Raw genomic sequence first — 12,983 nt, forward strand, 5'->3', positions numbered from 1 at the left:
GATCACAAAGCATTGAAAGATGAACAAGAGTCATATGGAGATATGATCGGCAAAAGATTGCCCACCAGTCAAAATTCTCGTCATCAGTGATGTCCACATCAATGACAGAGAACTAGATTTGGATCTTGAATCAGTCACTATCAATTATGATACTAATTTTAGTGGGAGCGCACTTTATATTAAATTTTTTAAACACTATTGCAACATTAATTATGAATAAATGTGTAAATGAATTTTGTGTCTATCATTGTAGATCAATGGCTCGCAATATGTTCAACTTAGCACCTATGTTAGAGAAAGAAAAGTTGGTTGCTAATGGTGGAAACTATGTGGATTGGATCCAGAACCTGAGGTTTGTTCTCAGGAGTGCTAAAAAGGAGTACGTGTTGGATCGACCCCTAGGTGATGCTCCTGCAAAGGATGCGACACCAGAAGAAGTTGCTGCTTACGTTGCTCATAGTGATGACTATAATTAAGTCTAGTGCCTCATGTTAACTTGCATGGATCCTGAACTATAGAAGCGTCTTGAACGATCTGATACTCAATTTATAATTTGGTCACTAGAAGGTCTGTACAAGAAGCAGGCAAGGACCAAACGTTTTGAATTAACCAAGGCCTTTATTGAATGCAAGATGAAAGAGGGTTCCTTAGTGAGTGAGCATATAGTAAAGCTTGCTAGCTATGTTGATAGACTGACTTCTTTGGAATTTGGAATTCCTCCAACACTCGGTACACATATTGTGCTTTCTTTGCTCCACCCATCTTACGATGGTTTTATCATGAATTACAACATGCATGGGTTGGGGAAAAGTGCAAACGAATTGTTTGCTATGCTCAAAACTGCAGAAGCTGGAATGGAGAAGAACAAAACAGTGTTGACAGTCAATAAGACCACTAGTTTCAAAAAGAAGGGCAAGTCCAAGAAGAAGAAATCTACCGAAGCCGGTAAGATCGGGTCTCAGAAAAATAACAAGGACGGAGTCTCCAAAGAGACTAAATGTTTCTACAGCAAGCAAAAGGGACACTGGAAGCATAACTGCAAGAAGTATTTGGTAGATAAGAAGAATGGTTCTTCAGGTATACACAAAGTTAATGCTATTCTACTTGTAAATTTGTGTATTTAATAAGTATTTGATATTGATCGGTTGCTCACGTTTTGCAAACCGATGTAGGGACTACAGAAAGCTGACAAGGAGAGAAGAAATGAAGTCGTGATACAAGTCGCGAATGGTGATAAGATCGTTGCTCAAAGACTGTCAAAGTCATTTATTTAGTTTATCCTCGAGATTTAGACTGAAATAATAGTTATTTTGCTTCGAAGTTATGTAATGCATTATTCTATGGGCTATGCGATGAATATTCTTATAAGTTTTAAACAATAGTTATTTGGATTATTATGAGAATATGTTTTGATTAAACCTCTATTTTGTGATGGTTTATTCATGATGAATCTTAAAGTTAGTGATGTATAAAATTAAAGGTAAATGTCTTGAGAAGGCTGATAAAACCACATATGTGTGGTATTGCTAGCTTATATCGGATAATTAATGCTCATCGAGATCAAGTATAAAAGTCTTTTATTTGAATTGACTAGATACATTGTGATGTATAAAGTCCGATGAATATAAGAGGGTGCGGAGAATTTTTATACTTCATCAAAGTTATGAGTAAATATGATTTACTTACATACGGACTGAATTTTTAAGGATGGAGATATAATATCACTATGACAAAAGATAAACAAGGATTCTTCTTTCGTGAAGAAATATATCTAAGTCATAAGTTTAGCAATTAATTTAATAATTGTGGAACTATTATTAGCAATCTGCCCTTATTAAGGTTATGGGATGGAACAACATAATATTCACTAAACAGATGCACCATCTGAAAGATGTTTGATAAAACTATAAAGAGTTATAGAATATTTTTGACCAAAGCTTCATTGAAGGGTTTTGTGTTCCTCTCACTAAAATTCAAAGGAAAAAATGTTTGTAAAGAATGACTATTTTTTGGAAAAAGTTTTCTTGTTAAAGGAGCAAGTAGGCGGATAATATAGCTTACTAAGATTATTAACCTCTGGCTTAAGTTATAATAGGACTAAACTAGAAATGTTCTGGAATATTTTGTCTATAAAACTAAGCAATGAAATTACTACATTAGATTTAGGAGCTTCGGTTAGGACTGTAAAAAAATGCAAAGGTCAGGTAAGATTATCAAATCTACTGAATATTTCATCTTAGAAGAAGATGAAACCTGCGCATTATGAGGAAGCAGTGATGGCGCCTAGCTAGAAATGTATTAATCAAACCATTGAAATCCAAAATGAAGTCCATACACAAGGAACAAATTTTGCACTTGATGAAACCTCGGAAGGTGTATTGATGGATCTTCAAATGTTCATGCATAGTGATCCTGAAAGAAAAACTCTACAAAAGAGTTTTGTAGAAAAGGAAAGGATGGATCTTGTCCAACCTTCTTGTTAGTAGCAATACTAAAAGTATAAATGGATTGAAATGGTAAGTGTTGTGTATTATTAATATATAGCAAATGAGTAACAAAACTATTTTGAAATAATTTCAAAAAGGGATGGTTTTGGTGAGAATAGCAGAATGGTATGATCATTTCAGGTCATGAGTATGATTTGAAATATCAGGTAGCTGGAATTTGATAAAGTAATTAGAGAACTTAAAGTTTATCAAGAAAATTGTGGATACAAGAAGTTTAGTGGGAGCTCTATGACATTTATGATCTTACATATGTATGACATATCATTTCATCAGAAATAACATATCAACAAGAGATTAAAATCATGTTTCTAAAAGGGACTTAGATTATTGGATGAAAGTCGATATAGATAGATCGAAACATCTAATTTTGCCAAGACAAGTACTATGAACAAGTTTTAAAGAAGTTTAAAAGGAGAAAATATTTTCTCAGAATGTCACATAGCATAACACTATGCACAAATCAATAGTTGATGATCATATGTGGATGAATTTGATTCAGAGATTAAATTCATCATATATGCTATCAAATGTACAAAGCCATTTGTTTCATATAAACTAATTGTTAGTTATTGAGTACCATAGTGATCCTAGAGAGGATTGCTAGGGTGATTGCTTAAAGATTAAGTACCTCAGTTGAACGAAGATTTTGCTTCTTCATAGAGGAGACGAAGAAAATTGTTGTAAATAGTTACATCAATTGTTTGTGGTAAAACGTTACAGAAGACAACTTCATATAAACTATTGGGCTATAATATTAAACGAACATACTTGTGGATTGATACGTCTACAACGTATCTATAATTTTTTATTATTCCATGCTATTATATTACCCGTTTTGGATGTTTATGGGCTTTACTCTACACTTTTATATCATTTTTGGGACTAACCTACTAACCGGAGGCCCAACCCGAATTGCTGTTTTTTGCCTATTTCAGTGTTTCGAAGAAAAGGAATATCAAACGGAGTCCAAACGGAATGAAACCTTCGGGAGCGACCTTTTTGGAACAAATGCAATCCAGGAGACTTGGAGTGGACGTCAAGAAGCAGCTGAGGCGGCCACGAGGCAGGATGGCGCACCCTAGGGGGGTGGGCGCGCCCCCCACCCTCATGGGCCCCTCGTGGCTCCCCTGACCTATCTCCTTCGCCTATATATATCCACGTACCCTGAAAACACCCAGGAGCACCACGAAAAACTATTTCCACCGCCGCAACCTTTTGTTTCCGCGAGATCCCATCTTGAAGCCTTCGTTGGCGCTCCGCCGGAGGGGGGATCGACCATGGAGGGCCTCTACATCATCTCCAAGGCCTCTCCGATGAGTTGTGAGTAGTTTACCACAGACCTTCGGGTCCATAGTTATTAGCTAGATGGCTTCTTCTCTCTCTTTGAATCTCAATACAAAGTTCTCCTCGATCTTCTTGGAGATCTATTCGATGTAACTCTTTTTGCGGTGTGTTTGTCGAGATCCCATGAATTATGGGTTTATGATCAAGTTTATCTATGAGAAATATTTGAATCTCCTCTGAATTCTTTTATGTATGATTGGTTATCTTTGCAAGTCTCTTCGAATTATCAGTTTGGTTTGGCCTACTAGATTGATCTTTCTTGCAATAGGAGAAGTGCTTAGCTTTGGGTTCAATCTTGCGGTGTCCTTTCCCAGTGACAGCAGGGGCAGCAAGGCACTTATTGTATTGTTGCCATCGAGGATAAAAAGATGGGGTTTATATCATATTGCTTGAGTTTATCCCTCTACATCATGTCATCTTTCTTAATGCGTTACTCTGTTCTTCATGAACTTAATACTCTAGATGCAGGTAGGAGTCGGTCGGTGTGTGGAGTAATAGTAGTAGATGCAGAATCGTTTCGATCTACTTGTCACGGACGTGATGCCTATATACATGATCATGCCTAGATATTCTCATAATTATGCACTTTTCTATCAATTGCTCGACAGTAATTTGTTCACCCACCGTAATACTTATCCTATCTTGAGAGAAGCCACTAGTGAAACTATGGCCCCCGGGTCTATGTTTTATCATATAAGTTTCCCATCTACTTTTATTTGCATCTTTAATTTTCAATTTATATCATAAAAATATCAAAAATATTTATCTTATCTTATTATCTCTATCAGATCTCACTTTCGCAAGTTACCGTGAAGGGATTGACAACCCCTTTATCACGTTGGTTGCGAGGTTCTTGTTTGTTTGTGTAGGTACGAGGGACATCTGTGGAGCCTCCTACTGGATTGATACCTTGATTCTCAAAAACTGAGGGAAATACTTACGCTACTTTGCTGCATCACTCTTTCCTCTTCAAGGGAAAACCAACGCAGTGCTCAAGAGGTTGCATGGATCTTATAGATGATAGAAATTGAGGCTTAAGAAGTCCTCAATAGAATATAATCTAGATCAATAAAAGTTTGTTGATAAAGTACAGAGTAGTTCTAAATGATATTAACTATATGAAGATATAGTAAATATGCTATATGGAGATATAGTGTTACAATAAAATGGACTATATAGAGATTAGTGTAAACATTAATGTAACATTAGAATTACACGGAGTAAAACCAGATATTACCGACACAAATAACATGAAGATTTGAAGAGTACCAAATCCAGTGATGAAGGCTCTACCACTAGCAAAGCATGAGCAACACCGGATATTCATGGGTGTTAGAATAGCATGCAACTAGATTATTGACTCTAGGGTAAGTGGCAGACTGTTGGAAATATTCCCTAGAGGCAATAATATTTGTATTATTATATTTTCATATTCATAATTAAAAAGTTGATACTCTATGTTGTAACTGCTATGATCCTGGAATACGTGATTCAGTGGAAAACTCATATGCATGCGCGGAATGATAAACGGTTAAATAAAAGATTCCTAGTCTTGCCTTTAGGACTAGCTCAAGTGTTGTTGGTGATCATGTTTTCCGGATCTTAGAATGTCATTTAAAGTGTTAAACGACAGTCCTAAAACAACATTAAGATTATGACGATATGAAATTAGTAATATCGTCTATAATCAATTGTAATAACACAGAGTGTTAACGTGTGTTTTTTCTCCTTAGACCATGAGATCTTCGCAGGGTCCTCTTCCTGTATGGTGATCTCTCAAACGTCACCAGTAACACTGTGATCACAACGACAACTTATGAGTTCATTGTAAATTTTGATAAGGGACTAGATAGCTCGACAGTGGGATTTGCTCCTCCGACGATGGAGAGATAACATGGAAGCCTGCCAAGTGGATAGATTCTTCTCGGGCTTGTCAAAAAGCAAGAGAAGGTCAACGTCGGATATCTTCCTGATGGAAAGAGGAAGACCCAGGTACTGGACGGGTATGTGGGCGATGGGGCACGCCATGGAGGCGGCGAAGGTGGCCGCCTGATCACCACAACACTTGATAGGTATCGCAGAGCACTTGTTGTAGTTGGTGCGCATCACACTGACATTGCCAAAGAGGGTAAGCAACTCTTTGATCACTGAAGATTCGTGCTCGTCTGGTGGTAGAAAACGATAATGTCGTCGGCGTATAACGAAACACTATAGGCCACGTGTCGCGTCATTAGTCGTTGCAAGAGGCCCACTCGACTTGCAATTCGGATGAAAGAGTTTAGGACGTCGATAACCAAAACGAAGAGCATCGGGGAGAGAGGGTCTCCCTAGCAAAGGCCCCCTGCGTGGAAGATGGGTGGGCCAGGGATGCCGATAACAAGGACATGTGTGGAGGCAGATGCAAGAAAATCCATTCCTGCCAACGCACGCCAAAACCCAAGTGACTGAGGGTTTCGAGGACGAAAGGCCACAACACCACGTCTAAAGCACGGGCGGTGTCGAGATTGAGAAGCATCCGGGGAGCCAATGGCAGAGATGACTAGGGATCGATGTAGGTCGCAGAATCGTTTTACTTAATACTGCATTGGCGGGATCTTGAACTCAAAACCTCTTAGCTCGGATACCATATTAAATTCATGCTCCAGCCAATTCATTCAAAAGTCCGAACTAATGGAGGAAGGCGGGCAATATATTTAAAAAAAGGAGTGGTTTAAGTCCTCTTCCTCCTCTACAATTACATTGTCACTTCACAGAGAAACCACAGCGATGGGATGCGTGTCCCCTGCAAAATTGCAGTCTAACTATTCCAGCAGAGATCTCGACTCGGACTCCGTTGCCTTCTCACTGAGCGATCTCTCCCTAGCTTTGTCAGCCTGCATGATAATGCAAAAAATGAGACGAACCGTAAGATTGTGTAGCACTCCTGAATAATTCTTTGGACTGTTCGTTTTCGCGTATGATTTTTATAGGTGTAACAGTAGGTTCAGAAGAGCAAACCATCTTCTGCCAGTCGGTGAAAAACGTGATGGCGGAGAGAAGCGTGGTCTGCGAGATGGATCCACAGACGACGCCCATCCAAAGCCCATTTTCCCCCATCTTGAGCACAAAACCGAGGAGCATCGCCATGGGGATTCCGAGCAAGTAGAAGGAGCCGAGGTTGACGTACGCGCCCACGTGCTGCCATCCGCATCCTCGAGCGACGCCTGAGGAAGAACGTACGCACAGGCACAGAGATGTTAGTAACAAGAAGAGTAGCTACGTTTTGTTGGAAACGATGGAGAACTTGCAAGGTCATGCAGTTGCTCCCAGAACTCAGAAATGAATGTGACCTGAGAGAACCCCTTGCAGGCCATCGGTGACCACGGTGATGCAGACGAGAGGAACCATCACGGCGACGGCAGATGCCACCTCCTCCTCGCTGCTGTAAGCACGGCCCAGGAGGCGCCGTGACAGCAAAAGAGTTCCACTGACGACCACCGCCTCTGTCACCGCTACCGACATCACGACCCGGACCGCCGAGCGAGCTCCTTCCGGGTTCCCAGCACCCAATTCGTTAGCTACTCGCGTGCTGTTCGTAAGAAATACAGAATCAACTATCAAACCGAAACTATTTCCACATCGGCCGTGTATTAACTGCCTTGAGAGATCTTACCTTCCAGCAGCTCCAAGTCCAGAAGGTATAGTAAAGAGCAATGTGACGCTCGTGAGGCTGTGAAAATAGTAACAGTAAAAATGCAAGTTCAGCCTTCTTATACTAGAAGCAGATTTAAGCCACATCAAACAGTGAACATTTGGTACCATATTGAGAGCACCGAGGTTTGAAGCTCGGGGTTGGGCAGAAGCCCCGACATGAGAATAAGCAGCTCAAATGACCACCACTCAAGACTGAAAACGAATGTAAACATTACATGATTAGCCACATAAATGCGAAGTTAATTCCATTCCAATTATGTTGTGGTGGTTGGTTACCATATCATGAGCGCAGAGGGCAGAGCTAGGCGCAGGAACACACCCACACCCCTGAAGGCCTTGATGGTCGGCGGCGTGCGCGTCTCCTTGCAGGTGCTCGACATCACAATGTACGCCACGAGCATGGCCACGTTGAGCCAGTATGAGACGCTGATGGCCAGGGCGGCGCCGGTGTACCCCATTCCGGTCCTGAACACCATGACCCAGCACAGGGGGACGTGGAGCGCCAGCGTGGCCACGGACAACAGGAGCAGCGGCATGATGAGGCTCTGCGACTGCAGGAACTTGGTGATGGGCTGGATCACCGCGTTGGCGAAGAGCCCCGGGATGAGCCACACGATGTACCTCCCGGCGCCGTGCGCGATCAGGGGGTCCTGCCCGATCAGCACCAGGAGATTGCCCATGAACGCCCACAGGAGCGACAGCGGGACGCACGCCACCAGGAGAGTGACGATGGCTGTGTACATGTGGAGCCCCAGAGTGTGGTACTGCCTTGCGCCGTAGGCCTGGCCGCAGAGCGTTTCCAGTGCGCTCGCCATGCCGGTCTGTATGAATTCAGCATAGTTTATGTTGATTTACTTGCTGAAAAGCGACCCGTGGAGGTAACCATCATATGAACCTAATTTCTTGTTCCAAGTAAACTGGCTTTTGCTAGTGGTGGAAATTTAGGCTGATATATAGAATGGTGTGAAATCCATTGCAGAGATATAGTTTGAACGGTTCTTCAGAATTGACTGCTGCGTACTTTGATGGCTGCGGAATACTTCTCCTGAGGTGTCACACTGTCTAGTACTAGTTGACACAAGAAAATACTAGTAGTAGTACCACTTTACACCAATCAGAAATCTGATGGCATGTCACCACTAGTATTCATTCTAACCAGTCTCGATAATTCCTACTCCCTTCATTTTTGTATACAAGGCCACAAACTCGGATTACAGGTACCAATGTAAAATTTAATGCCTACTTTACAAGTCAACTTTTCTTCTTGTTTATTGGGATCATTGATACTTCACATGCATGCAAAGAAACTGAGTGGAGGAAGTAGCTGACTGTATGCAGTGTATTAAACAGGTTATTAGTATGAGAAAATATCGTTAACTTTGCCTCGATTACTGGTGATGGCCTTGTATAGATGCAAAATGTATATTCTCAAGTGGCTTTGTATATAAAAATGGAGGGAGTACTTAGAAAAACACAAAGTCACTACGGGACGGAGGGAGTAAATAAAGAACATGAGTTAGTCTCTCGTTTTTCCTTGTCTGTATCTCAAGATGGAAAAGGTCCTTGGAACGATCTCGATGAGCTAAGAACACGCACAGCAGAGCCGAGGAATGCAGGGCATGCAGCAAGGGGAAATAAAGGCTAGATGTCTAGTACAGTAGTACGTAGCTGAGAGGGGAATAAACGAGCGCAGAGGCCGTAAACGGAATGGAATATGCGGAAGGGGGGGAAGGGAGGTGGGGATAATGCGTACGAGCAGGCTGAAGCCGGAGACGGAGGCGAGGGAGGTGGCGATGGCAGCGGAGGAGAGCGGGAGGACGCCGGGGAGGTGGCCGACCATCATGTTGGAGGACACCTGCACCGCGTACTGCGACAGGCTCACGGCCACCATCGGCAGCGCCAGGTACGCCAGCTTCCTGGCCTCGCTCCGCCAGTACCCCGTCGCCTCCTGGTTCTTCCGCGGCAGCAGAGGCGCCTCCGCCATCGCGCGCGGGGTGCGCCCGAGAGGCAGTCGCGGACTCGCGGCCTGCCCCGGGTTATTATTGGACCGCACGCGCTGCGTGGGTATTAGTAATTTGTTTGCAGTGGACCGCTGCCTGGGCACGGCGCCGCCGCCGAGTCGTGGCCGCCGTCGTGGTCGTGACTGTTAGAAGGGAGGTGTATTATTGACCCTCGAGGCCGGTATATATTGAGTATAAGATTTGGAGGATAAGACGTCTTTTATGGAGATAAGTAGGAGACAAATTACAAATACTAGACTATAAAAATACATATATCCTAAATATATCTCTAATATCCCCCCGCAGTCGTAGCGGTAGCGTTGCGAACAACAGGAGTGTCGGACGGTCAAACTAGAGAGAATAGCAGCCGACGGACTGACATCCCCCCGCAGTCATAGCGGGAGCATCGTGGAAGGTGTCGCGTTGCGGACGTGTTGACTGTAGAGGAAGCCAACGAGTTGCTCAAACGGATGATAACCCTTTGTGTCGATGTCGAGGTAGCCGAGAGTGTAGGGTGGTGTAGCCGTGATCGAGGTAGCCGTGCGAAAACACCGTCGTGAGGGTCGAGTCGGGGTAACCGGTGTCGAGGGAGTCGCCGTGGAGCCGCGGGCGCAAGGAGGCGCCGAGTTAGTTATGGGCGCAGTGGTCTCGAAGTAGTGGTGCGCCGGGTAGATGATGGTGTTGACGAGGCGTCGCACTGGGTTTGCCAAGCTCGGGGACACGTCGTGGACGAAGGCAAGCATCAGTGTTGCCAGCACCGGGCATGCGTACACGGACAAAGACGATGTTGACGAAGCGCCGCACCAAGCTTCCCAGGCCCGGGGACACGTCATGGACGAAGGCACGTATCGGTGTTGCCAGCACTGGGCATGCGTAGACTGGGACATGCACGAGCTGTACGCCATGTCTGAGAAGTCGGAGAGGCCAGCAAAGAAGGACTCGACGACGGTTGCGGCGCCAATCGGTGTGGGGCCGATGTCGCCCATGGTTGTCGGAGTAGATGAAGTGGCCGGGGTAGATGACGGCGACGCTGGCAACAGGCTGGTGCTGGACAAAGACGAAGGGGGTGGACGGGCGGCGTCGGCGGCTACGGGGGTAGCAACAGCGGCACCCAAATAAGAGCGGTGGCCTGATGGCGGCGGCAGCGGCTAAGTTAGGAGCACGGCGGCGGTGTTCGAAGTAGGCGAGGAACCCGACAGCGTGACGAAGACCGGCGCGGACGGTGGCATTCCCGCACCAAAGGAGGCGGCGCGGCGCATACCACGAGAGGTCGACGCGCGGGGACGATGGTGGACCGCGGGCCGCAGCGCTACGGCTCGAAGGGGCGACACAGCGGCGGCGGGCAGGTCGGGGCAACGGCAGAAGACCGCGGGCGTGGCGCTACAGCCCGAAGGGCGGTGAAGTGGCTCGACGCGGGATGGTGCAACCGCGGGGACGGCCTCGGGGTGGCGGCGGGGACCGCGTATCGCTGCACTACGGCCCGAAGGGGCGACACAGTGACGGCACGCAAGTCGATGCTGCTGCGAGGAGAACCATGGGGCGGCGGCGCTGCGTCTAAACGGGGCGACGCGGCGGCAACCCGTTGCTCGATCGGTGGAGGGGCGCGCTGAACTCGGGGATGATCTTCACGGAACCTGCGGAGGCACGAGCAACCGACGGGCCAGGTCGGTTGCGGGGCGTAGATGAGGTGGATCGCGGCGGCGAACAAGTGATCAAGTCGATCGCGCGCGAGGTCGAGGACACCGCTCGGTGGAGGCGGCGCGGCGGCGAAGTCCGAGATGAAGTCGGCGATGTCGGACGGCGTGGGACGTCGTGCGACTGAAACCGGGCTGCCAAAGCAGTGCCAGCGCCCGAGCAGCGAGGTACGAGCGACTAACGTAGCAGCGGCGTCCGAGTTGAGACAGTCGACGAGCCTAACGCCGCCAGGGACGAGGCCAGCGAGGTAGACCGCAGGGCCGCCGTGGAGGCAGGTGGCGTGGATCGATGGGCGGGCCGACTCGTGTACGGCAGCTATGATAGACCGCCGCATGGCGCGAAGCCGCCGGGTCGGGGCGATGCAGGTGTCCGGTCGAAGAGGGCGGTGACGGCCGGCGTAAATCGACGAGCGGGCCGGTGGCGGACGACGACGGCCATGAGGGGCCGCATGCCGCGTGAGGCCACCGTGTTAGTGAAGAAGCCTGCCGGTGCCGGTCGCGCCGATGTCGAAGTAGAAGAAGCCTGCCGGTGCAGGTCGCGCCGATGAGATTCACGTTATATGGTCCAGGTCCAAGGTCCGTGGTGGAAACAAAATTGGAAAAACTGGAATTCTACGCAATGGGCTCCACCTGGCATTCAGCACTGCCATGTAACGATGCTGAGGATAGAACGAGTCTTCTACCAATCGCTATGCTAACTTTTGTGATGCCCACTTCAATCCCCAAACAAGGCCTTAAATCCCTTTCCTCTTTTCTGAAGCCAAGGCTCATGCTACTAACAAGGCCTTAAACATGACCAAATTCATTTTTTTTAACATTGACCATGATGAATCAAACGATATCAATTTGATATTTTGTATATTGATATAGTTATCTATAAATTTAGTCAGACTTAAAGAGATTTGAGTTTTCAAAGAACTAATACACCTTATATTCTGGAGCGGATGGAGTAAAGAAATGTGTGTATTGCTTTTTTGAAAAGTCATTTTTAAAAAATTGACCAAGTTTAGAACCAAAAATATCAGCATCCACAATACTAAATAAATAAATATGAAATTCGTTTCATGATGAATCTAATAATACAGATTTGATATTATAAATAGTGTATATTTCTCTATAAATTTGGTCAATCTTAATGAGGTTTGACTTTTAAAAGCACTAATACACCTCACATTCTGAAAGAGAGGGAGTAAAAAATTACGAAAATCCAACAACACCAACAGTGCAGCAAAGCACCCATCCCTTGTAATATTTGTACGATTAGAGAACTTGGAAAGCCATTGGTATTGCAAAGTCCTCTTTTGAGAGTCAGAGTGAGCGCACAATAAGAACCTTATAAAATGCTACGATAGATGAGTCTAATGCATACATACTAGTGGCTCAGGCGCCACTATGTGGGGCCTGCTTGTGTTGCGATCTTTCCTCAGCACATTAGGCTACTTTCTTTTGCCCTTGGTCTCAGTCCAAAGCGATTTGAGTTAGCAATGGTAGGATTTTTTAGGGATTAGCAATGGTAGTTGAGATATATAACATTAGGATCTAATCACCTTGTATTAGTAGACCAAATACATTAACCAAGAACAAAATAAGGTCATATGTGTAGACATACAGATATTATGTTATAAGAGTTTAGAATCATGCTTGATCAACCATATCCATGAACTGAATTCAGTTATATGCTAATGTAGTGTTGATTACATCTTGTAGTTGATTACTATATGGTTTATTTGGTGGAAGGTTATATG

The 12,983-nt window shown here is 45.2% G+C and overlaps 1 protein-coding gene across 1 annotated transcript; it reads right to left on the reverse strand.

Moving 5' to 3' along the window:
- Positions 1-6,471: 6,471 nt before the first annotated feature.
- LOC119276319 (protein DETOXIFICATION 14-like) lies at positions 6,472-9,599 on the reverse strand. Its single transcript, XM_037557362.1, has 7 exons — positions 9,298-9,599; positions 7,821-8,365; positions 7,650-7,736; positions 7,504-7,560; positions 7,181-7,419; positions 6,849-7,054; positions 6,472-6,724 (listed from the first exon to the last, which is right to left on the reverse strand). Exons 1-7 carry the CDS (start codon positions 9,526-9,528, stop codon positions 6,653-6,655), a joined length of 1,437 nt encoding a protein of 478 aa, XP_037413259.1. The 5' UTR covers positions 9,529-9,599; the 3' UTR covers positions 6,472-6,652.
- Between the last annotated feature and the right edge of the window lie 3,384 nt (positions 9,600-12,983).

The sequence above is a fragment of the Triticum dicoccoides genome, chromosome 3B (assembly GCF_002162155.2).
Source record: "Triticum dicoccoides isolate Atlit2015 ecotype Zavitan chromosome 3B, WEW_v2.0, whole genome shotgun sequence".
Lineage (NCBI taxonomy): Eukaryota > Viridiplantae > Streptophyta > Magnoliopsida > Poales > Poaceae > Triticum > Triticum dicoccoides.

Bases quoted from the DNA above. Each gene is read 5' to 3' on its own strand.
- LOC119276319 (XM_037557362.1), bottom strand. From the start codon at position 9,528: ATGGCGGAGGCGCCTCTGCTGCCGCGGAAGAACCAGGAGGCGACGGGG. The intron at 8,366-9,297 runs GTACGCATTATC...GAATTCATACAG, and splicing joins TCTCCGGCTTCAGCCTGCTC to ACCGGCATGGCGAGCGCACT. The intron at 7,055-7,180 runs GTCACATTCATT...GTTCTTCCTCAG, and splicing joins CCTGCAAGGGGTTCTCTCAG to GCGTCGCTCGAGGATGCGGA.